Here is a 26,047-nt window from a genome sequence, read left to right on the forward strand (position 1 = left end):
GTTAAGAACAAATTCTTATTTACAATGACAGCCTACCCCAGCTAAACCCTAACCCAGATGACGCTGGGCACATTGTGCACCGCCCTATGGGACTCCCAATCACAGCCGGTTGTGATACAGCCTGGAATTGAACAAGGGTCTGTAGTGACACCTCTAACACTGAGATGCAGTGCCTTAGACAGCCGCGCCACTCGGGAGCCTCGGGAGCACTATGTATGTATGTATGTGATCCAACTGTTCAATTGAGTGTTTAGCAACATGTACATACATCATTCCTGAGGGACATAAAAAGCACTCTAAAAAAAGAAGAAGAAAAAGGAATGAGCTGCTGTCAGGAATATGGTGGAAACTTGCCCCAGCCATGTTTGCTCTGATCCAATGCTTTTAAATGCAGGAGGGGGAGTGAATGAGTGCACACCTCAGGAGAAGGGTAAATAATCCTAATGCAGCCCAGCCCTACTAGCTAGTTCTGCATGAACAAGTGGAAGTTGGTGCGTGTGAACTCTTGGTGGATGAAGTCTATGAGAGTGTCAGACTCTGGGGCATTTTGCAGTGCCCCTCTGGCCTGCGGGGGGGTGTTGTGTTCAGGGGTGTAGGTGAAGCTGAAGGTGCTCCTGTAGATCAAACCATCCAGACGGATGAGGGACAGAGGTACGGTGATGGGGTGCCGCAGCCATCTCCACTCCCCACTGAACACGGACACGTCTGGAACCACACACAGCATGGACTTTGGTGACCTGCAGTGACACAATAGAGAGGTGAGTCGGGCAGCTCTTGCTGTAGATTCCAGGCCTGATCGCTTATTGCTAAATAAGTTGTGGTTTAAGTTAGAATTAAAGCAGAGTTGTTTAGAAGAAAATCTGAATGTTTTTTGGATTCAACTTGTTAATCAAAACGTGCTTCTTTTGAAGGATTAGACTGCTTATGGTCTCACCAATACTAGATTAGACAGGGTTTTAGGCCAGGATTCAAAGACAGAGAAACAATGGACTGCAGCGATTTCAGCTCGAGCTGACATCCACAGGACCCACAGGGAACGCGCACATTGTTGCAATTGAAATTGTCTTTAAAAGTTTAGCGCTGTATTCAAGTCGTTAATTGGATTGAATCCCGGCCTTAATCGCCATGGGTTCTCCAGGAAGCTTGGGCAAACATTTTCAGTTTTGAGACAAATAATAGCAGAGATCTCCTTCGGATCTCGAGTCAAGTCCCAAGTAACAATGGGCAAGTCTCAAGTCAAGTCCCAAGTAACAATGGGCAAGTCTCAAGTCAAGTTCCAAGTCCCAGAGCTCAAGTCAAGCCACATCCCCAATTTTGGGTTTTGAGTCCTCAAGTCAATGGTTAAGTGTTTTATACCAATATCCATACAATTTTTAAATTCATATTATATTTTCTGTTTCCCTTGCACTCGGCCAACTAGTACACTACATAATAAACTTCATAGATCATGAGATAAATGGTTGTTGAATCAACATTACCAATAGAAAGGCCATTACCAATAGAAAGGCCATCCAAATTATGATTTACAGATAGTGTTGATACTACAGCTACAGTTTGACTGATATTGTGACATTTCCAATTAGAATCAAGTGTTGTTGCTTTCCCCACGCCCACTATATGCGCGTTGGCTGAGAATAAACATTCACAGAAACTCTTGCTCAAGAGTGCATATTTTCAAGTGACAAGCGTTGAAAATATAGGACAGCAGCGGTGCTAGGCAGATCAGAACAGAATTTAACAGTCATTCCCCATATAACCCATTAAGATTCTCCGCTTTGCGTAACGTCATTGCCACAAATGTATGTTCACGGTGTAATAACATAATTTAACAGGAGAGGAAGGTGGTGCTGCTCTTTTTAGAGGGGGAAATCCAAGTCTCTCGAGTCTCTTGAGTCATACAGCTCAAGTCCAAGTTAAGTCCCGAGTCATACAGCTCAAGTCCAAGTTAAGTCCCGAGTCATAGATGCTCAAATCCAAGTTAAGTGTTTTTTCCAAGTCATGTTTCAAGTCGCAAAATCTCTCACTAATAGTGTTTGATTTTAAGCTCTTCATTTAAAAATGATGAATCCAGCTTCATTTACATGGCAGTGGAAGATTATGTTTCTCTCACACATTTCCTGCAGCCTTGGTACGAAGAGCATACTGTGGATTACAATGTTATACAAACACTGATCTTGTGGTGGTGAGGATACTTGCAGAACCTTTTGGCAAGACCCTAGCAAATGATATATCAGTGTTTTGGGTGAGGTTTAAGGGTGGTGATTACATCAGAACAAATGCTTGGATTTGGTTAAATTACCTAAAACCTCAGAGACACCTGATGCTGCAGTGGAACATTCCGCACACCATTACAACAGGCTGAAGAGTTGGACAGCTGAGCCAAGCAATTCCAATGGTATTCAAGCCACTTGAACTCCATTGTGCAACCATGGGCCTATCCATTGGATTAATTAAAGAACATATTTTGTGGAGGACAAAAATGAATCTTCATCTGAAATACTGTACCTCCTTTTTACATGAGAATGTTTGCCATGTTTTTATTTTCACTTTAGGTCTAATAAATTACTGTGTGTGTTACATTTTTGAATATAAATCCCAAATATATTTTTTGAATTTGTTTCCCTGAACCTTCTTGGGCCACTGAAGTGCTCAGTCCAACTGTGTGGACGTGGGGCTACAAATGTTAATACATTTACATACAGCCCTGATTGGCTGATAGAATCATCTAGAGCGCACCCCCTTACCCCTTCAAAAAACAACAACAAAGGCACATGGTATTCAACCTGTCAGTTGGAGCTGGACCCTGAAAGCAATGAACTTCCACAGGTGTGTAGGCTACTTTGCCATGTCATCCAAACAAAAGGCATACCTAGTACAACAATGATATAACAAATGAAGATGCATTGTCTTCAATAGGTCACCGGAAGATGCAGTAGGTCACCAGAAGATGCAGGCCCAGAACAGCCTATTTGCATGGGGGACCATCCTGGCCTACAGTATACCCTGTCTGCTGCCTACTCATTGCAGAATGCCATGATTATCTACGGGGCAAAGTTTATTTCATGGAAACAGGAGACAAAGGACTGTGAGACAGGTTTAATCCTAGACACATGAAAAGTGTGATTAATATGGAGGGTACGGGGCAACAGAAGATGAAAAGCAGAGGGGCTAATGATCTTGGAGACGGGAAAAGGCTGATAAAGCAAGGGGAAAGTTTGCGGGACTGCGGAGGGGCAGGTCATGGGTGGACAGCCATACCCTCTGCCCGAGATGATACCAGGGACCCGGGGTCCGGTGGCGGTCCGCTTGTCATCGATACAGCGGCGGACAAACATCTGGGCCGAGGGTATGCCGACCTCTTCCTCAGAGAAGAGCAGGAGCTGATACCCCAGGGAACACTCGAAAAGCAAGATCCTAGTAGCAGAGCAGGGGAGGGCGTAGCGGGGGTATTCAACCCACACAAGTTTCTGGCTCCAGGTGGTGGGGTTGGTGGAGACAAGGCAGCGAAGAGTCGTTTCCAGGTCTTGATTGGCTCGTTCCAACTGCCCGTTGGACTGCGGGTGGAACCCGGAGGACAGGCTGGCCGACGACCCAATGAGCGTGCAGAATGCCTTCCAGAACCGGATGAGAACTGAGGGCCCCGGTTGAAGACCATGTCCACCAGGAGTCCATGGATCTGGAAGACGTGCTGCAACATGAGCTGGGCCGTCTCTTTGGCAGAGGGTAGCTTTGGGAGAGGAATGAAGTGGGCAGCTTTGGGAAACCGGTCCACTACAGTCAGGATGGCGGGGGAAGACCCATGACAAAGTCCAGGGATATGTGAAACCAGGGACAGTGTGGGACATGCAGTGGTTGAAGAAGACCAGCCAGAGCTTGCCGAGGAGTATTGTTCTGAGCACAGACCGTGTAGGCAGCGACGAACGCAGAGATATCCAGGACCATGGTAGGCCACCAAAAGCGTTGTCGCACAATAACCAGGGTCCGACGGTAACCCAGGTGGCAGGCAAGCCTGGAGGAGTGGGTCCACTCCAGGACAGAGGAGCGGACAGCATTAGGCACCCCCCCCCCCCCCGAAGTTCGGCTGGGAACGCTGCACCTCACAGACCTGCATCCCTATTCCCCAGAAGAGTGACGTCGCCAGACACGAGGTGGAAAGGATGGGCTCGAGGTCCAAAAAGCGCTGTGACAGCGCATCTGGCTTGATGTTCTTGGATCCTGGTCGGTAGAAGGTGAAGTTAAACCGGGTGAAAATCAGGGCCCACCTAGCTTGATATTCCAGGTTCTTGTGGTCCGTCCACACAATAACAGATGTTCCGCCCCCTCCAACGCCATCTTCACAGCGAGAAGCTCACGATTCCCCACATTGTAGTTCCTCTCCGTTGCGTTAAGGTGATGGGAGTAGAAGGCGCAGGGATGTAACTTGAGGTCAAGGGCAGAATGCTGGGACAGGACAGCCCCCACTCCAACATCCGAAGCATCGGCCTCCACCACGCACTGACAGGACGGGTCAGGATGAACCAATATGGGAGCAGTGGTGAAGCAGTGCTTGAGGACCCAGAATTCTCGGTCAGCAGCTGGGGACCATGTGAACGGTACCTTGGGAGAGGTGAGTGCAGACAGGAGAAGCCAGGGTGCTGTGACCCCGGATAAAGCTGCGATAGAAGTTGACAAATCCCAGGAAACACTCTGGACGTAGGCTAGGGCCAATCTATCATGCTCTCGCCTTCCCTGGATCCATCTGTACATTCCATGCAGCAATGATGTAACCAAGGGAAAAAAATCCACAAATGTACTTTTAACAAGGCACACCTGTTAATTGAAATGTATTCCAAGTGACTACCTCATGAAGCTGGATGAGAAAATGCCAAGAGTGTGCAAAGCTACTTTGAAGAATGTCAAATAAAAAAATTATTTTGATTTTTTAAAACTGTTTTTTTAGTTACTACATGATTTCACATGTGTTATTTCATAATTTTGAAGTCTTCACTATTATTCTACAATGTAGATAATAATAAAAATAAAGAAAAACCCTTGAATGAATAGGTGTCCAAACATTTGACTGGTACTGTATATAACTTTTGTCCGCATAGCAGAACAATCACGGGGCTATATATGACTATTTTTAGTACATGCAGTGGCTAAACCATGCCCTTCGACAGACTTAGTAGAAATTGTCAATGGAAAGGGGCTACTCATCTATCTGTGATGGGCTGTATGACCAATAGAAGACATTGGTAGATATTACAGGTATGTGGCATATAGGAGCTTTGTCAGTTGGTGCTGGGGCTGGGGGTATCTGGGCCATAGGAAAGGAGTGGTGCTGCAGCCTGTGTAGTCCTTTGTATCCACCAGGAGTTCCAAGATTCTAAGGGAACCCATCCTGGATGGGTTTGGGAGCTTGTCTGCAGAACTAAATGGACATTTACATTTGAGTCAATTAGCAGACACTCTTATCCAGAGCAATTTACAGTAGTGTGGGCATACATTGTCATACTTTTTCATACTGGTCCCCTGTAGGAATCATACCCACAAGTCTAGCGTTGTAAGCACCTTGCTCTACAAGCTGAGCCACACAGGACCAGGGGGACAGACAAACAAACTATGAGCTGCAATACATCTGACCCACTTTCATATCCATACCATCATTTTGCTCAATTGAAACTGAATATTCACTGCCTTCTTACACCTTACCTTTGATTATACAATGAACAAAAATATAAATGCAACATACAATAATATCCTCGGCATATACATCACTGACAATCTGAAATGGTCCCCCACACAGACAGTGTGGTGAAGAATATGCAACAGTGCCTCTTCAACCTCAGGAGGCTGAATTCATTTGGCTTGACCCCTAAGACTAAGGTGGTTGAGGTGATTGCGGCGCATGAATGGCACGACAATTGGCCTCAAGATCTCATCACGGTATCTCTGTGCATTCAAATTGCCATCGACAAAATACAATTGTGTTCATTGTCCGTAGCTTATGCCTGCCCATACCATAACCCAACCACCACCATGGGGCACTCTGTTCGCAACGTTGACATCAGCAAACTGCTCGACCACATGACGCCAAACACACTGTCTGCCATCTGCCCGGTACAGTTGAAACCGGGATTCATCCGTGAAGAGCACACTTCTCCAGCGTGCCAGTAGCCATCGAAGGTCAGCATTTGCCCACTGATGTCAGTTATGATGCAGAACTGCAATCAGGTCAAGACCCTGGTGAGGACTGGCATGTAGACGAGCTTCCCTGAAATGGTTTCTGACAGTTTGTGCAGAAATTATTTGGTTGTGCAAAGCCAGTTTCATCAGCTGTCCAGGTGGCTCTCAGATGATCCTGCAGGTGAAGAAGCCGGATGTGGAGGTCCTGGGCTGGCGTGTTTACACTTGGTCTGCGGTTGTGAGGCTGGTTGGACGTACTGCCAAATTCTCTAAAACAAAGTTGGAGGTGGCTTATGGTAGAGTAATTAACATTCAATTCTCTGGCAACAGCTCTGGTGGACATTCCTGCAGTCAGCAAATGCATGCTCCCTCAACTTGAGACATCTGCAGCAATGTGCTGTGACAAAACTGCACATTTTAGAGTTGCCTTGTGTTTTCCCCAGCACAAGGTACACCTGTGTAATTATCATGCTGTTTAATTAATCATCTTCTTGATATGCCACACCAGTCAGGTGGATGGACTATCTTGGCAACGGAGAAATGCTCACTAACAAGGATGTAAACACATTTGTGCACAACATTTGAGAGAAATAAGCTTTTGTGGGATATTTTGTTTCAGCTCATGAACCAATGGACCAACACTTTACATGTTGCGTTGATATTTTTTGTCAGTATAGAATGTGGTGACATAAAAATAGTTATTGCTAAGTAGTTACCCCATCAATTGCCAAAGTTAAAAAAGTTATTTAGCTCTATGATGGCCTGTTATTACAAATCAGTCTGAAAGTACTTTGACAGTATTTCAATCTAAAGGAAGTATGGTTTGAAGTGACTGAAATTATTCAGAAAGATATTGGAAAATGATAAGAAAATCACCTGGCAATAATTGTGTATGATGTTCTGTGTAGAAAATTATTGCGGTGCTTTTTTCCCCCAGTCTGATTATGCCTGGTCCTGTCCACTCTCTTCTCTAACAATTCCTACACAGCTTGTGTTCCTAAGAATCTTAGGTTTCACAGGAATGGGGTCATAATAAGCTTATAGCTCCAACCATTAATAAATTAGAGCCACATTTGCAGGACAAAAACAGAAAGGCCTCTGCTTATCACAACCACATTCTATTAACGGTTGTATTAAATTAGGGACACATTTTTATTTTATAAATGTTCAAATCTGGCGAAGCGTTTGGGAATGGCGGCAATGACAGTCAGGTTGCCACCCACAATGTAAACTGTAACATTTCCAGCCTACACTTTCTATAGGGATCCAGTTAGCAAGGTAGGATGGACGTAGCTTCGACCATAGGATATTGACATGACGTTCATTTACTTAGGTACCTGTTCATAATGAAGCAATGTCAGAATCGCTAATATAGCTAAATGTCTCGTCAGTATCCTAGTATTATAGTATAACAATAGCTAACACACTTTTGTACATCGTGCTGTTCCGTACATTTGACCTTATTTTAGCGCCCAAAAACAATACTTCCAGGTCAGCTTTAATATGAATACCATTGTAAAGCACAATTTCCCCCCTTGCCAGCAAAATCAATGACGACACCTTCATGCTGCCCATCTCTGCATGATTGAAGGCAATGGAGCTCCGCCGGGTCTTTTTAAAATGGTGGGTGGGGAAGCGAAAGCTACTGCGTAATAGTGAAAGGGGGAGATATGTCGTGTGGGAAAACTGCTTTTTTCACCCGATTTGTCCAACTTATCACCTCTAAAATGTATATAAAACACTATATAATGTCTCATTACATACCTATTTGAAGGTTTGTGTCGAATTTGAATAGGGTTTTTAGGGCAGCGCTAAATTTATCTTCACAATTAAACTGCTGCTGACAGGGTTTAGAGTCATGACGGCTCGCAATGATTACACAAAAAATAACAATTGATTGATTGATGAACTCACAAGTCATTAACTTTACAATCACCATTACACTCACCATTGATAATTTCTTGTTTTTAGTTTGCGAAAAGGGCTACACCTGGTGGAAAGAGGCTGTATGGCACAGAATGAGTTTTGTGACAATTTATTACATTGTGACACATCACAATTTAACATACAGCGTCAGAGGGGTCAGTTTTTTCAACTTTACTCTAATATTATTGGTCCATTACCATGTCAATCAACGCTTGAATAGAAACATAATTCACACCGCATTTTGATGCCAATGCAGTCGCTACATTAGTTTTCATTGCAGCCTCGTTTAAATGCAGCGGTTGCGCAAATGTGTACGAATCGGTGTTAATCACGTTACCTAACTGACTATCTTCCTACAAGCTAACGTTAGCTAGCTGAGTCCCAGAAATAGGGGAAAAGTGTAGCTGGCTATGTGGGAACATTGTTTACATTGTGGGAGGCAATGTTTCCCCTTTACGATTCTGACATTACTTTTTATGTAGCTAGCTACAGGTACCTATGTCAGTAGCTACTTAGCTATCCTAGTTGCGGTCAAGGCTAGTAGCTAGAACCACAATATCATGTTCTTTACTTTTAATAGTAATAATAATAAGTAGGTAGAAGAATAACTATTTAGAAACTTACTTCTTGCAAGGTTACTCCCGGATGCTAGATGTATGGGACAGAACCTTGATGGACGATGACAGCTGCAAAGTCACTGGCTGGTGTAAGTGTAGTTAGCTAGCTAACTTGTTGAAGTTTGCTGTGCATATGCCAAACCAGACAAAGTGATTGTTCTGATGGAAGACAAACAAGTGGAAGTGCAAACAAACAATTGCTGCCTTGTAGCCAACAACTACCGTACAATCTCTAAATGCTTTTGGCCATGCATAACTACCTACCTCTCTCCTGTGCATGTCAACATGAGGAGTACCAATTTGATCGTGCGGGACCGGAAGTGGGAGAAATGCAAATCAAAGATGAACTAAAGTTCCTGGCCTTTTTTCCCCAAACAGCTCTAAAGCAAAAAAAGGCACGTTCACAATTTCAGAGTGTAATTTTAACCTCATAGTGTGGAAATGGGGAAAAAATGTTTTAACCGCACTGCCCCTTTAAATACCCTTCTGTTCACCTGAATACCTATGTACATCACAAAATGGCTACTTTCATATTTGGGTCAAGCTTCTGGGGCTGCATTGTAATCCTACGGCCAAGCCCGATGGGAAAATGTCCTCCAAATGTACATTTCAGAAATGTTTTATTACAAACCAAGTTCTAACGGCCTTGTTTAAATGTAACTCAAAGTCCTGTATACCTGTGCTGTTCCATGTACCACCTGGAGTTCATGTGGTAAAATGAATGAGAGCGGAAGTTTTAAATATGACTGGGGCCTCTCCAAGTGTTCTTTGGCGTGCTTGTAATCCTCAGGAACAGTCTACGTTCACCTGGAAGTGGCCATAAAAAGCAACTAAGCAAGACAAACTAAAGTAGGCCAGAGGGCCATTAAGCCTATAACCCTGATAACTACAACAAGTACATAGATATTAGTAAATTGAAACAACAAGTTTGCACTGTGCATTTTATATGTGTCCTCCTTTGTAAGGACACCACACTGGTCTGGTTGAGGCATTGCATTTACTTGATTATAGAACAAGAACAGTTACTTGTGAGATTTAAAATGTACCTGAACATAGTTTCTGCCTCCACATTTCCAAACCAAACTTTTAGATGGGGGCCAAAGTTTTCTCCATTTACTTCTAGCATGGCTACGTGTCCTCCACCATTCACCTAAAAGGACACATTCAACATTAATTCAATCAAACCATCATATCAACATTAAACTGATTTTACTACCCTCACACACACACTTCTTATTCTGTAAACTGGAATGATATACCTACAAGGGGAGTCTACCAATAGTAGTAGTTTTAGTACTGTATTATTTAGGTACTGTATTGTACAGTACTCTTACAGTACAAATTTTCCCCCATCCACATCTCTTAAATGTTACTGTGTGCAATTTACATTAAAAAAAACAACACAATTTGTCGTACTGACAGGAACAGAAAACAAGGCTGATTTGAATCACTGCAGTTCCTTGTTCCTCAATGGATTTTTTTTGTCAGCTTCAGTAGTGTTAAGACCGCACCTCCAGTCCTGTGATGACAGGTATTGGGCTGATGGCGCCCTGAACGCAGGCCAGGCCCTCACAGAACGTATACTCCACTGCCTCTGTACCGATGATGGTCCAACATGATCCATCGTTCAGCACCTCTCTGCTCTGCTCCCTCAGACTGGATGAGACCTAGGAAGACCCAAGTTAAAAAAGTTAACTCCTCCATGCCCATTGACCCCCCCCCCCCCCCATTCCACAACTGTCTCACTGCTCGTGAACCCAGGGCCAGAGGAATAGGTTCAGTGACACTATCCCTTAGCTACTAATTTAGGTATGTGACCTAATTCTGGGCTAAATAATGATTGCGAGTGCTAGCGAGTGTTATAGCATGGACATGTATCATCATGTCCCACAAGTGACATTTTACCTCTCATGAGGGCTTCTTACACTACTGAGTCAAACCGAGCAAAGCCAATACCCAATACCACCCACTATTGCAGGGACCGTGTTAAAAAGCATAATGAGAAGAGAAAATATCAGAGCAAGCGCAGGTTTGGGTCGGCACAATCGTGTGAATAGGGTCATATTAACCTGGTACTGTATGATTCTCTCATTAGACAGACAGAGGTACATCTGGCTGTTGTCCTTGAACTGAAAGGCACACTTGTGAAGCTGGGAGACGGGCTCGTCCACATCTAGGATGGCGTGCTGCTTGTTCACCTTGCGGATCACCTGGAGGGAATCCAAAAACAACAAGGATCTAACTGAATCCATCATCCTTTTGACACATCGTTGGCCTCCTCTCTATAAAAAAAAATAAACATCGACAATAAGAAATACATGTACTAGTATGATAGGAATATAATGGAATCTATATTCCAATATGACACATCATTGGCTTAATCTCTTTTTAAAATCAACTGGACCACTATTAAATCTATGTGCGACATGATAGCTTTGTTAATAACATGGCTTAGATGATGTTATGTCTGGAGGAGGCCCCTGAATAAGATTGTGTCTTCCTGTCAGGGAAAGCCAATGTATCATCTTCCCATTATAGATAACTCCTGGCTGGTCCTGAGCTACACGCTTAGACAAAAAATAACCTAAATAGGTTCTTCGGCTGTCCACATCAGAAAATATACAAGCCTCTGCAACAAAAAAAAAAATGTCAGCAAATTGCCTCAACTTAAATAACATGTATATGTGTACAATGTAGGTGAATGTTACTCTAAACCATCAGCTGTATTATTCAAAAGCCAATTTGGGGGTACGTGAAAGGGGTCTGATCAGCGAATTGCCATGAAGGGTTGAAAATAATCCCATCCTATGAATATGAGTAAGACAACAATAACAATAGAATTATGCTGTACAGCAAACCATATAACATCTGGAAAAACTATAACACGTTATTATATACCCCAATTATGGAATACAGTGGAATTAAGGTGGTCAGACTTCAGCCTACTGCAGCTATCAAGGTCTCCAGCATAATGGTACTATTGAGGTGATATCCGATTATATTGCATGTGTGTGTTTACCATGGGGGGCAGGGCCACCCCGGAGTCAGTGCAGACCAGCTGAACCACACAGCCGTAGCAGATGAATCCCTCACACACCGTGAACTCCTCCGAGTCAGCATGCTGGTCCTCCACTGCGCACACAGACACACAGACACACAGACAGACACACAGACAAGTTAAAACAATGTAAGTGAATGAATAGCAGTAGGATAAAACATGAAAAACAGATGAGCCTATGGAGTCTACTTCTGGGGTGAGCTTGATCTTAGTTTTTGGGATCTGATTCCAATCAGAGAAAGGTTGAAAATCCATCTTGGAATGTATTAGCAGATGTTTTTTTATTTCATGATGGAAAACAAATATTGTCCCAGCATTACAACCAGCTAGAAGATTTACTTCTTCCTTTCATAAGGGCTCTGACAAGTCATTCTGCCCACAGCAGTAAAGAGAGAGAGAGTGTGTAGATGGAGGACTGAGAGACAGTGGTTCAGACAACCGTTCATACCTAGAGTGACTGTAAATGCAGTCCACTGTCTGGCACTGGCTACAAAGGCCCCTCGTTCTACGGCCAGGTAACGTGTGCTGACCGTTTGGGACCGCAAGCGGTTGAATAGAGCCACCCTCGACCCCGTGGAAATACACACTGCAAATGTACACACACGAATGCGCACACAAACACACACATACGCACGCACACACACACATAGCCGTGGTATGCAGCATGACAAATATATTTCATTTTCACATGTTGTGCACATGACATATTTCCCTACCTTATATACATAAATACACACCACAAATAAGCCCATAAATAAGCATATACCATTCTCATTAATGACTGATGCAGCATGACAATTGCAGGTATTTCCTTTCGTACACAGTGCACACTATGTCACCCCACTTTTGATCTCAGCTGTCAAACCTCTCTAGCGCCTTTCCTTTGGATCTCGCAAGGGGTAGGAGACCACTATGTCAACACAACTGGACTCGTAGTGTGTGCTCCTGGATCATAAGCACACATGTCTGGCCTAATTAGGGAGTGGCAACCTGCACCTCCACTCTAGTCCCACCGTGACCCAGGGGATTGTGGCACCTTAGGATCATCTTTCACTCACAGTCAGCGTTCTTCATAGACTGCCTCTTCTGGGACGGTTTGGAGATAACTTTGATCAGCTTACTGAGGAAGGAGCCAATCTCCTGCCCGTTACCAAGGAAGAGCTTGAGGACCAGGCGAAAGTGCTTCCTTTTGTCTGTGTCAGAGATGTACAGGGACTTGGCGCAGGCAAACATCTGTTATAAAAAAGAAAGCAAAAATTCAGAAGTGCCTCATACTTTTGTTTGTTCTGTCAATAGTCTCTTGTAATAAAGTGTTAATGAAACCTTGTCTGGGTCAATATAGCGGCAGGGTAGGTTACTTACTTCAACTGTTGTAGCCCATCAGAACCCAAAATAGAACACAAGCTTATTTTACTCCAATGTTTGTAAACAAAATAAATGTAATGAAACACTATATAACCAAAACATGGTTAAAACTATAATTACTATATTATGGATAGTCAGTCCTTGTATCCATAGCTCTGTCTGTGATTTTGAGAGTGGTTAAAGCTGCATTATGTAACTTTTTGGGCGACCCAATCAAATTCAAATAGAAATGTGTCTTATAGATCTGTCATGGAAACCAAGTCTAAGAAGCTGACTTTGAAAAGGCTTTTGATAAAGTACGACTGGAATGTATATATAAATGCCTTGAATACAATGGGTTAAAGTTATATAAGTAACCCTAGGTGAAAAATAGGAAATAATGGCTACTTCTCGGAAAGTATTGTCAAGAGGAGTAAAACAAGGTTGTCCACTATCGGCATATGATATTATGGCCATTGAAATGTTAGCTATTAAAATCAGATCCAAAAATAATATCAAGGGGCTAGAAATCCAGGGCTTAAATAGAAAAGGTGTCATTGTACGCTGATGATTCATGTTTTCTTTTAAATCCACAATGTGGATCCCTCCACAGCCTCATAGAGGATCTAGATAATTGTTCTAACCTCTCTGGATTACAATAAAATTATAATAAGTGTACTATATTACGCATTGGATCACAAAAAAATAGAGCTTTCACATTATCGTGTAGTTTACCAATTAAATGGTCTGATGGTGAAGTGGACATACTCTGTATTCATATCCCAGAAGAAAGAAATATAAAGTTAGCAAAAATAAATTATTTCTTACATGATCTTTCTACCATGTAAGGGAAATAGCTCTCTATTTGTAGAAAAAAAATCACCCTGATTAACTCATATCCTAGTTTAGCTCTTTGTTTATGGCCCTCCCTACACCTAAAAACATTTTTTAATTTTTTATTATATGAGCAAAAAATATTCAATTTTATTTGGAACGGCAAGCTAGACAAAATTAAACAGAGCTATTTATATAATGAATATGAATTCAGAGGGCAGAAATGATTAAATATTAAAGCATTAGACCTCTCACTAAAGGCTTCAGTAATACAAAATCTATACTTAAATGCAAAATGGTTCTCTAGTAGATTAGTAAGAATGGCTCCCCCTGTGCTCATGAATTGACTTTTTCCCTTTATTCAGATTTCAATCTCTCACTTTGAAATAATTTCCAAAATATCGCTATATTTAAAACAAGCCACAGAAAGTTGGTTGCAATTTTAGTTGAATCAACCAGAAAAGATGGAACAAATATTGAAAAAAATATTATGGTTAAACTCAAATATAATAATTGATAAAACATATTTTTGGAATAAATGTTTAAAAACGGTATAATATTTGTAAATTATATCATAAATAGGACTGGTGGAGTTATGTCACACAAAGCTAACAAAAATCTATGGAAATGTCTGCTCTATCCAAAACTAATTGCAGCATTACTGCAAAAATGGAAGAGGAAAGTGGAAGGGGAAGAAGTAAGGAACTTGTCTGTCATCCCTGCATTAAAGACCAAAATTGGTTAAAGAAAATTGTGATAAATAAAAAAGTATAACAGTTTCATTTAAGGACCAAAAAATAACATTGCAAAATAGTTGGGAAGATATTTACATGGCACATAGTTTATAAACTGATACACAAAACGACGCCAGATTCAAAACTTAGAGTTTTACAATTTAAATGATTATACAACATTCCTGCAACCAATAGAATGTTATATATATATATGGGAGATACAACCATCCTAGCTCTGCTGATTTTTCTGTGAAGAGACAGAGTCATTTGTTTTGGTACTGTCCATATGTGACTAGTTTCAGTAAACTAGGCATATACCGTGTGTCACTACTTCACAGGAGTGCCATTTGAATGTAAACTTTAAAAAAAAATCAAAATGCCGAAATGCCTTCTGGAACATGTGAACTTTCATGTGCCTTAATAACAAATGTGTATGCCATCTGTAAATATGAATATATTTAATAAATTATGAGCCTAATTAGTTTAGTCATGGAAAAAGACAGCAACCTCCCACTAGCCATGATTGACTGAGGTAATGAGTGGGCTGGACATGCCGAGAGATGAGTTCGGATTGGTCTGCCATGTAGCCTGCTTCTGTCTATAATATGAGCTGGTCAGTATGTGTAGGTAATTATTTCTAACGCATCTTTTTTGAAAGATATCACATAGTAGAACTGCATAAGAGATGCTCTCCACTTTCTGGAGGACCAAGTTGAAATCAGTGGAATGCCTGGTGGAATTAGAGTATGATACCTAAGGATATGGAGAAAATTCTGGTGTTTGATTGCAAATATGCAGATTGTTTCGAAAAGAGAACACACAGACGGATGTTGTATAAAACACCTATCTCTAGATTACATCTTCTAACTAAGGGCACCCATGGCATCCATGACAGAGAAGGAGAAGCGTCCATCTATGTAGGGTAAGAGAGTCTAGCTATTACACGTTTTTAATTTAGTCAGAAAGTACTTTTCTTTTGAAGTTAAAGTGTACTGTTAGCTAGCTACCTAACATTAGCTGGCTGGCGTGTATGGTCTGTGTCCGTAATTTGTGTATGGTCTGTGTCAGTGTATAGTCTGTGTCATTAATAGTATTTGTATCACAGAGCCATTTGCATTGCAAGATATAGCCTAATGGTAGCTAGCTAACATTGAACCTGGTTGGTTAGCTACCTGCAGATTCATGCAGGATAGTAACGTTATGAGTTGGGATTATGGTTCATTGTTTAGCTAGCTAGCTACATGTCTAAACAAGACTCCACTATGCAAGTACCTATTTCAATATAATGTTTATGATGTCACTGTGACAACTGTCGATAGACGTAGCTGGTAAATTCGCTCTGGCTATCTATTCTGATTTCAAAGCACTCTTGTCTGAGTGTGCAAAAGCACAGAATAACTGACGAATTTACGAACGCTCAATACCCATTAAATATGGCCAGTGTCAGTAAACATTGGCAAAAAAAGTGTAATTAAATTGTTGCCAGCAGCACAGTTGCAGTCTCTAACGCTCTGGATAACATAAAAACAGCCTAACCAGCTTTGCTAAGGCAAATAAAATGGTCAGAGTGAGCTGTTCTCTCATTTGTGTCTGGAACTAGCGAGCCAACATCAGCCAGTTAGCTTGGGTGCTTGACTGCTATTGTTGGGTCAGAACGCTTGGATCAACCCTACATTTCAGCCTGTGTCCAGTATGCGCTCTGAATTTACGAACAGCCAATCTGACAACGCTCTGAATTTACGAATGCCCAGGGCACACTCTGGCACTCCAGATTAAAATTCACGAACACCCCTAGAATAAACCAGCCTTTAGTCTTGACATTTTTGGTTGCATGTGAATCATTAAAGAGATGGGTGTAAGCAAAAGCTGAAAAGGGTGTGAACGATGCTGAAGGGGTGTAGACAAAGAAAAGCTCTCCAGTAGACGGCGCACAAGTCCTCAACTGGCAGCTTCATTAAATGGTACCCACAAAACACCAGTCTCAACGTCAACAGTGAATAGGCGACTCCGGGATGCTGGCCTTGTAGGCAGAGTTACAAAGAAAAAGCCATATCTCAGACTCGCAATAAAATAAAATATTAAGATGTCCAGACACTGGACAGAGGAACTCTGCATCCTGGAGTCGCCTCTTCACTGTTGACGTTGAGATTGGTGTTCTGCGGGTACTATTTAATGAAGCTGCCAGTTGAGGACTTGTGAGGTGTCTGTTTCTCAAACTAGACACTCTAATGTACTTGTCCTTTTGCTCTGATGTGCACCAGGGCCTCCCTCTCCTCTTTCTATTCTGGTTAGAGACAGTTTGCGCTGTTCTGTGAAGGGAGTAGTACACAGCGTTGTACGAGATCTTCAGTTTCTTGACAATTTCTCGCATGGAATAGCCATCATTTCTCAGAACAAGAATAGACTGACGAGTTTCAGAAGAAAGTTATTTGTTTCTGGCCATTTTGAGCCTGTAATCGAACCCACAAATGCTGATGCTCCAGATACTCAAGTTGTATTGCTTCTTTAAATCAACAGTTTCAGTTGTGTTAACATAATTGCAAAAGGGGTTTCTAATGATTAGCCTAATTATCCTTTTAAAATGATGAACTTGGATTAGCTAACACAACGTGCCATTGGAACACAGGAGTGATGGTTGCTGAAAACGGGCCTCTGTACGCCAATGTAGATATTCCATAAAAACCAGCCGTTTCCAGCTACAATAGTCTTTTACACCATTAACAACGTCTACACCCTATTTCTGATCAATTTTATGTTATATAAATATATATATATATATATATACATATATATATACACACACAGTTGAAGTCGGAAGTTTACATAAACTGAGTTTAAATGCATTTGGTTGAGGTGTTTCACAATTCCTGACATTTAATCCTAGTAAAAAATCCCTGTTTTAGGTCAGTTAGGATCACCACTTTATTTTAAGAATGTGAAATGTCAGAATAATAGTAGTGATTTATTTCAGCTTTTATTTCTTTAATCTCATTCCCAGTGGGTCAGAAGTTTACATACACTCAATTAGTATTTGTCAGCATTACCTTTAAATGGTTTAACTTGGGTCAAAGGTTTCAAGTAGCCTTCCACAAACTTCCAACAATAAGTTGGGTGAATTTTGGCCCATTCCTCCTGACAGAGCTGGTGCAACTGAGTCAGGTTTGTAGGCCTCCGTGCTCGCACACGCTTTTTCAGTTCTGCCCACAAATGTTCTATAGGATTTAGGTCAGGGCCACTCCAATACCTTGCCTTTGTTGTCCTTAAACCATTTTGCCACAACTTTGGAAGTATTCTTGGGGTCATGGTCCATTTGGAAGACCCATTTGCAACCAAGCTTTAACTTCCTGACTGATGTCTTGAGATGTTGCTTCAATATATCCATATAATTTTCCATCCTCATGATCCCATCTATTTTGTGAAATGCACCAGTCCCTCCTGCAGCAAATCACCCCCACAACATGATGCTGCCACCCCCGTGCTTCACAGTTGTGTTGTTGTTCTTCGGGTTGCAAGCCTCCCCCTTTTCCCTCCAAACATAACGATGGTCATTATGGACAAACAGTTCTATTTTTATTTCATCAGACCAGAGGACATTTCTCCAAAAAGTAGATCTTTGTCCCCATGTGCAGTTGCAAACGGTAGTCTGGCTTTTTTATGGCGGTTTTGGAGCAGTGACTTCTTCCTTCCTGAGTTTTCTAGGGAGTTTTTCCTAGCCAGCGTGCTTCTACACCTGCATTGCTTGCTGTTTGGGGTTTTAGACTGGGTTTCTGTACAGCACTTTGAGATATCAGCTGATGTATGAAGGGCTATATAAATAAATTTTATTTGATTTGGCCTTTCAGTTTGTGTTGATATAGGACTCATTTTACTGTGGAAAAATATACTTTTGTACCTGTTTCCTCCAGCATCTTCACAAGGTCCTTTGCTGTTGTTCTGGGATTGATTTGCACTTTTCGCACCAAAGTACGTTCATCTCTAGGAGACAGAACGCGTCTCCTTCCTGAGCGGTATGACGGCTGCGTGGTCCCATGGTGTTTATACTTGTGCACTATTGTTTGTACAGATTAATGTGGTACCTTCAGGCGTTTGGAAATTGCTCCCAAGGATGAACCAGACTTGTGGAGATCTACACATTTTTTTCTGAGGTCTTGGCTGATTTTTGATTTTCCCATTATCGTTTTCAGGAATTTTCCAAGCTGTTTAAAGTGCACAGTCAACTTAGTGTATGTAAACTTCTGACCCACTGGGATTGTGATACAGTGAATTATAAGTGAAATAATCTGTCTGTAAACAATTGCTGGAAAAACGTGTGTTACTTGTGTCATTCACAAAGTAGATGTCCTAACCAACTTGCCAAAAGTATAGTTTGAAATTTGTGGAGTGGTTGAAGTGTATGTAAACTTCAGACTTCAACTGTATATACACACCAGTACCAGTCAAAAGTTTGGACACACCTACTCCTTTAGGTTTTTTATTTATTTATACTATTTTCTACATTGTAGAATAATAGTGAAGACTTCAAAACGATGAAATAACACATATGGAATCATGTAGTAACCAAACATTTTTTAAACAAATCAAATTATATACCGATTGCAGTTACAGGTTTTTTGTAATCAGATTACATGTAATCAGTTACTCCCCAAGCCCTGTATAGCGGTCAGTCTTGAGGTTGGGCTGGAAACACAGGAGGCCATGTGTTTGTCATAAAACGGGAGACCCCTTTCACCTTGATATATTTTGATTTCGATTCCCCCTCTCACCCTGGCATCAGGCTGGTCCTCGAAGGCTAGTTTGTAGGTGTCTGCCTGGGTCACACAGGAGCTATCCAGGCCCATATAACCATAGAGTCTGTAGCAGGAGTCCCCTGCACCAGTGGCTGGGTAGGATTACAGAGCTTAAATCAGATCATGTAGTACAGTACTTTAATTGCTTACTGGATAAATAAATGCCAAATGTGTGGGGGAACATGTATCCTCGGGCTCACCATTCAAAATGTCTTGTTTCAGTTTCCATCCTGAGCCACTGATGTAAACACAAGGAGGAGGGCAGAAGAACCTATTGTATGTAGACACACAATGTTCCTTCATACCATACAAAAACCAACTGCAATCTGGCTAAGGCTAGTTTGCCGACAATCTAACCCAATAAACTCCCTGCATGTATCACCGACATCAGTGTGCTAGCTTAGCATATAGCGCTCCCTGAACATTCCTCTGACTGAGCTTGAACAAGGGTCCTCTACCTCGTAGAGGTAGAGGTGACCACCCGCTTTTCAACGTGCGAATTGGTGACATTTCAAGCTAGCTGAGGAGTGAGGTTACGTTACGTTCTTAACTCCATTACACATGTGTCATGATGACATGACCATGTTAAGTCTATTGGGCCTTGTCGACTTACCGTTTCTCGTTGCCGTATGATTTCTGGGCGACCTTTGCATGGAGTATTCGCACAGATTGGTCAGGGGGAAACTGCAGATACTGTCTCACTGACTCCCTGGTCACTCTGGGCAGTGGAGAGAAACTTTGGTCCAATCTGTAGAATGAATAGAAAATCAATTAAAAAGAGACAAACTCTCCATTGTTGTTCCTCTTTTAGAAGAGTGACATTACGAAAATTTCTTAAAATGTAGAGTACTACTCAGAATTCAAGATTTTGCCATAATTTCACGATCATTTCAACAGCTATACAATCCCATAATTGATTTAGGTGAACATATTAAAGTAAAAGAACAAATTAGCCTACCATTATAAAAAACTATTATTGCTTTCTTGATTGCCATTGACGGGAAGTGTGGGTTTAAAGGAATAGTGCGACATTTTGGCAATTATTCCCCGTTTCTACTCACCCAGCATCAGATGAACTCATGGGTACCATTTTTATGTACCTGTATGCAGTTTGAAGGAAGTTGAAGGTAGTTTCGCAAGTCATTGCTAACTAGCATTAGTGCAATGACTGGAAGTCTACCAGAACAGATAGCATGCTGACTCTGGGTAATAGAAAAAATACTTAATAGGCGAAATGTTGCACTATCCCTTTAATTGACATGCCTTCACTCCGATATATTCTGAACCCACTATGATATTAAACATATTCCCAAAGGAGTAATACAGGTACCTGGCAAAGGAAGAAGGTTACAATGTATACAACAAAATGCTGAAGATAGTTTCCACTATGATGTTAGGTGTGCATACGGGTAGAAGAGAGAAAGTGGAAGTTTTAATTCCTGAACAATGCAGTGGCACGAAACCTCTTCTCTACTAGACTACGGGATACAGTAAAAGCTCTCACTTTCTCTTACTCTCTCTCTTACACGCGCATACACACACACACACACACACACACACACGCACACGCACACGCACACGCACACGCACACACACACACACACACACACACACACACACACACACACACACATTTGATCCTCTTGCTAACAGACATAATTGCATTCCTTTCACTACACAGTCCATGGAGTGATCAAATCAAATAACATTTTATTTGTCACATGCGCCGAATACAACAGTGAAATGCTTACTTTACAAGCCCTTAACCAAAAATGCAGTTAAGAAAAAATACAAAATAACAGTAACAAATAATTAAAGTGCAGCAGTAAAATTACAATAGCAAGGATATATACAGGGGGTACCGGTACAGAGTCAATGTGCGGGTGGCATCGGTTAGTCGAGGTAATTGAGGTAATATGTACAGTACCGTTCAAAAGTTTGGGATCACTTAGAAATGTCCTTGTTTTTGAAAGAAAAGCCTTTTTTTTGTCCATTAAAATAACATCAAGTTGATCAGAAATACAGTGTAGACATTGTTAATGTCGTAAATAACTATTGTAGCTGGAAACGGCTGATTTTTACTGGAATATCTACATAGGCGTACAGAGGTCTATTATCAGCAACCATCACTCCTGTGTTCCAATGGCACGTTGTGTTAGCTAATAGATTTTGTCATTTTAAAAGGCTAATTGATCATTAGAAAACCCTTTTGCAATTATGTTAGCACAACTGAAAACTGTTGTCCTGCTTAAAGAAGCAATAAAACTGTCCTTCTTTAGACTAGTTGAGTGTCTGGAGCGTCAGCATTTGTGGGTTTGATTACAGGCTCAAAATGTCCAGAAACAAAGTATTTTTTGTGAAACTCATCAGTCTATTCTTGTTCTGAGAAATGAAGGCTATTCCATGCGAGAAATTGCCAAGAAACTGAAGAGCTCGTGCAACGCTGTGTACTACTCCATTCACAGAACAGAGCAAACTGTCTCTAACCAGAATATAAATCATCTGCAATATATTCTGTTCTTATGAAAGACACATTAAATCTTCCTTCACCCACAAGGTGACGAGATAGAAAACACTTGTTTTTACAAAATTTCCAAAATGTTGCCATGCTGCCATCAGAACAAAGACTAACTAAATAGCACTGCACAGCTCTCTGAACAAAGATTTGAGAATTCTCTTTCCAATAATCATCGCCAGCTTCCAATTGGCTCATTTATTCCCCCTCCTCTCTTCTGTAACTATTCCCCAGGTCGTTGCTGTGAATATGTGTTCTCAGTTAATTTACCTGGTAAAATAAGGGTTAAATAAACAATAAAATAAATATAAATATTCTGAGAGAGAGAGAGAGAGAGAGAGAGAGAGAGGGAGAGAGAGGGTTAGAGATGTTCTTATTAACCACAGGGCTAGGGCCATAGAGTGTGCCCTTATAATTTGGTGTGTTGAAAAGGTTATGTGATACGAGTGGTAGGGTGGACATAGAGACGGATAAGAGGGAAAATAAACCAAGGATACCGGTTGTGAAGATGGAGGACCCAAAATTGGTACTGACACACTCTTGCTGAGGCTATTGTGCAGACGACCTAAGTGAAAGAGTTCCTCGTAAATTCCCAGAGGTCAAACTAGACATTCAAAGACACTGTGAGAAAATCCAAGATGAGTGCTTAGATAGCAGATCAGTATAATACAATTGGGACATGAACACACTGGATAACAACTGTCAATCACTGGCAAACCCATAAGCCAAACACATCACAACAATACAATTAAAAACACCCAAGTCTTCCCACTGACTTTATGTACCAGTGGAATATGTTCAGTTTAATATGCTCGCCTCAGTTTCTATAGACATAGCTATTGATGTTAAAATGTCTCATAGAATTGACACACTATAACTTCACTGTCATTTCCCCCTTCGTATAGACTTTAAAACGGCCAATCTGCTGTTGCGATATCCATTTTTGGACATTCATTAATCATTTGTACCCATTGATTCTATAAATATAACCTATAAAACCTATACATAACTGTCATTCGGTAATCAAAATCCAAAATAAAAGTAAATGTAAACACTGTATAGCCTCAAAACATGGTGAAAATGATACTTTTGATATCATGGATGGTCAGTTTTGGCATCCATATATGAATTTGAGTGGTTACTTTTCTCCAGCCTCATCCCTCAGCTTTTTACCGAAACAATGTTTTTTTATTGTTTCAACAGCAGATAACCCCTATAAGAGGTGACTGGGGCTCTTATTTGACCCTGGTTTCACTGTGTCAGGGGTTTAAAATGACACATTCTCCACAGTGTCAGGAGCACAGACGTACTGGTATTTCCCAACATGCTCACATAAGGACTTAATACACCCCAGCAGTTACACAAACTAAGCCAAATCTATGCAAAAGTACTTTTATTGTTGTTATTGTTAAGTTGTTGATTTGAAAAACCACAGTGGGTAGCCGATTATTACAACTTTCGAAATGCCATAAATGCTACACATTTTATTAATGCTAAATGCAGTGGTGTAAAGTACTTAAGTAAAAATACTTTCAAGTACTACTTAAGAAGTTTTGTTTGGTATCTGTACTTTACTTTACACATTTTTTTTTGACTACTTTTACTTCACTACATTCATAAATAAAATAATGTACTTTTTACTCCATACTTTTTCCCTGACACCTAAAAGTACTTATTTATACTTTTACTTTTGTTACTTCAGTACATTTTATCAATTACATTTACTTTTGATACTTAAGTATATTTTAAATCAAATAAAATCAAAAGTAGTATTTTACTGGGTTAAATTCACTTTTACTTGGGTAATTTTCTATTAACGTATCTTTATGTCAATTTGGTACTTTTTCCAACACTGGCTAAATGTACCCGAATTTTATTTACTAACGTAATAAGCTCGAATTTATTGTAGCCTATTCTACACTGTACAAAATACACAAGAGCATCCCAGTCCTGGCATGCGTCCCCAGCTGTTCCTATTTCAAAGGTGGGTGGGGTCTACACTTCAACTCTCATTCCCTGGTTTTTAATACCTGCACGAGCCTCCGCTCCTTCATTCCATGACAAAATAATTGTTGAGACCAGGCTTAACAACTGCACAACATAAAAGGATCTCATTGTTCCCTGCTTGGTGACTTTGGAGAGGCTTGGATACCACTGCTTTTGCACAGACATTTTGTGAGTCACAGCGGGAGTTTTGTGTGTGTGGAAGTCGCATTTACCGCAGTACCTGTTCCATTCCGACGGCCGAGGTTCGGTCCTACCCAGCACCGTCGCCAGGTGAGTTAGTGAATCCCAGGGTTGGTACGTGTGGGCGGTGTCCAAGGAATCTGTTATCTGCAATGATGCTGAAAATGTAATGGAGAGAGTGCGTTTGTGTCATTTGTCAGTATTCACTGAGTCTGACTCCGTCTCTATAGGTCAGTGTATATTTAAAATAAGAAAACAAACATGTGTTTTGTTTTGCTACTCGTCTATGGCTAATAAATAGTTTGGTTAACCAGGCAACATGACCCAGTGAGGAAATGCCTGTCTGATCCTTCATTAGTGCCGCTGTGTGATTTTTTTTTTAGGTGTTCTAATGTCGTTTCTGATTTTGCCACCATAGGGTAGTAAGAAGAGTTGCCAAAATGCAGTCTAGACCTGAGGTGTAGCTCATTTATACAGAGCCATACACTCTTAGAAAAAAAGGTGCTATATAGAACCTAAGGTGGTTCTTTGGCTGTCCCCCACACCTTTGTTCCAGGTAGAACCCTTTCCACAGAGGGTTCTACTTGGAACCCAAAAGGGTTCTCCTATGGAGACAGCCGAAGAACCCCTTTGGAACCCTTTTTTCTAAGAGTGTATTATGAAAGTCAAACTTAATTGATATGACATGTTTTATAGTAGTAGAAATAGTAGCAGTAGTTGCTGGTAGACTATATCTGTTTATGCTGGACTAGATGGTTGTCTTTTGGAGAGTTCCTGGGGATGTTGAGGAATTAGAAAAATCTGTATTTGCCAATCTGATTTGATGAAATGCTATTATTAAATTGAAACATATACCTTAAACAACACTTGGCTTACACTATATTATTTAGTAGGAATGCAATATTTCAAAACGACCATCAAACAGGATAATATACAACAACCCAACATCTCAAAATGCCTTCTTTACCATCTGGTAACCAACTCAACATTGTGTACTGTAGAGTGAGACTATGTGGAGGGTGCTGACTGGCTGTATTTGCTTGGTGCACAGTGGCTGCCTGGAGGTGAGGAGGTTAGGAGGCAGGAGAAACTGCTAACAGTAGCAAAGTCCACATCTGTTTCCAATTGAGAAAGAACAAGAAGCTGCTGTGTCTTAATCTGAATATGGGCTCAAGCTGTCACTCAACTCCCTATCAGCCACATAACTGCTCTCTTCACTCATTCCCGAAGGTGTCGCTCACTTTCCCGGTCTCTCCCTCCCTCTCTCCCCATTCCTCTCCCACCTCTCTCTCCCCTCTACCTTGTCACTTCCTCCTTTGCTTTCTATCAGCCTCCCCCTTGTGCCTGAGCTCCCTGTCAAACTCAAACTGTGAAGAATGTTTTAACTGTCAGGACTTAATCTCTTGGACATCCTTCGGTTAAGCAGATTTTTCTATGTAGAGCATAAACAGATATCCCATAGAGAAATGTGGGCCTACAGCTAACTCGCAGCATGCCCACTCTTTCCCTCCATATCCCCCTCCTTATTTCCCCCCTCTCATCTCCCCTAGCCCCAGGTAGACGTTGCTCTTAGGCACAGATCTAGGGATAGCTCAGTCCTCACAAATCCTGATCTTGATGATTACAGGGAAAACGTAAACAATGACCTTCATTTGTTTTATTTTTTGGGCAACCCATCTGGCTTATCCATTCCTCCTTCTATGTGGCTTATTCTGGAGCTGGTTCACTTACCATCTCGCCTCTCTTCCCCAGTTTCTGCCTCCCCGACGAGGCTCTGCATGGTCTGGTAGCAGTGCTAAACCTGAAAAGAGGAAGTCCTTTCGTAGCTACACCATGCATGTCCCAACAACAGGGGTTCTGCTGCTACTGTGCTTTACTTC

At 41.4% G+C, this 26,047-nt stretch overlaps 2 protein-coding genes across 3 annotated transcripts in view; one reads left to right on the forward strand and one right to left on the reverse strand.

Annotated features, from left to right (window-relative positions):
* On the reverse strand, positions 1–25,947 carry LOC139369385 (recombination signal binding protein for immunoglobulin kappa J region-like). The gene is made up of 12 exons (XM_071108665.1): positions 25,899–25,947; positions 24,208–24,325; positions 20,079–20,213; positions 19,666–19,736; positions 19,442–19,557; positions 12,825–12,999; positions 12,215–12,352; positions 11,728–11,840; positions 10,778–10,918; positions 10,220–10,375; positions 9,755–9,858; positions 1–737 (listed from the first exon to the last, which is right to left on the reverse strand). Exons 1-12 carry the CDS (start codon positions 25,945–25,947, stop codon positions 464–466), a joined length of 1,590 nt encoding a protein of 529 aa, XP_070964766.1. The 3' UTR covers positions 1–463.
* The window catches only part of LOC139370700 (matrilin-4-like), a 48,677-nt gene continuing 46,659 nt past the window's right edge, over positions 24,030–26,047 (forward strand). For both annotated transcript variants that reach the window (XM_071110338.1, XM_071110339.1), the window contains exon 1: positions 24,030–24,257. The gene's annotated coding sequence lies outside the window, so the exon portion shown is untranslated. The remainder of the gene's footprint in view (positions 24,258–26,047) is intronic.

The sequence above is a fragment of the Oncorhynchus clarkii genome, chromosome 17 (assembly GCF_045791955.1).
Source record: "Oncorhynchus clarkii lewisi isolate Uvic-CL-2024 chromosome 17, UVic_Ocla_1.0, whole genome shotgun sequence".
In the NCBI taxonomy this organism is placed as follows: Eukaryota; Metazoa; Chordata; class Actinopteri; order Salmoniformes; family Salmonidae; genus Oncorhynchus; species Oncorhynchus clarkii.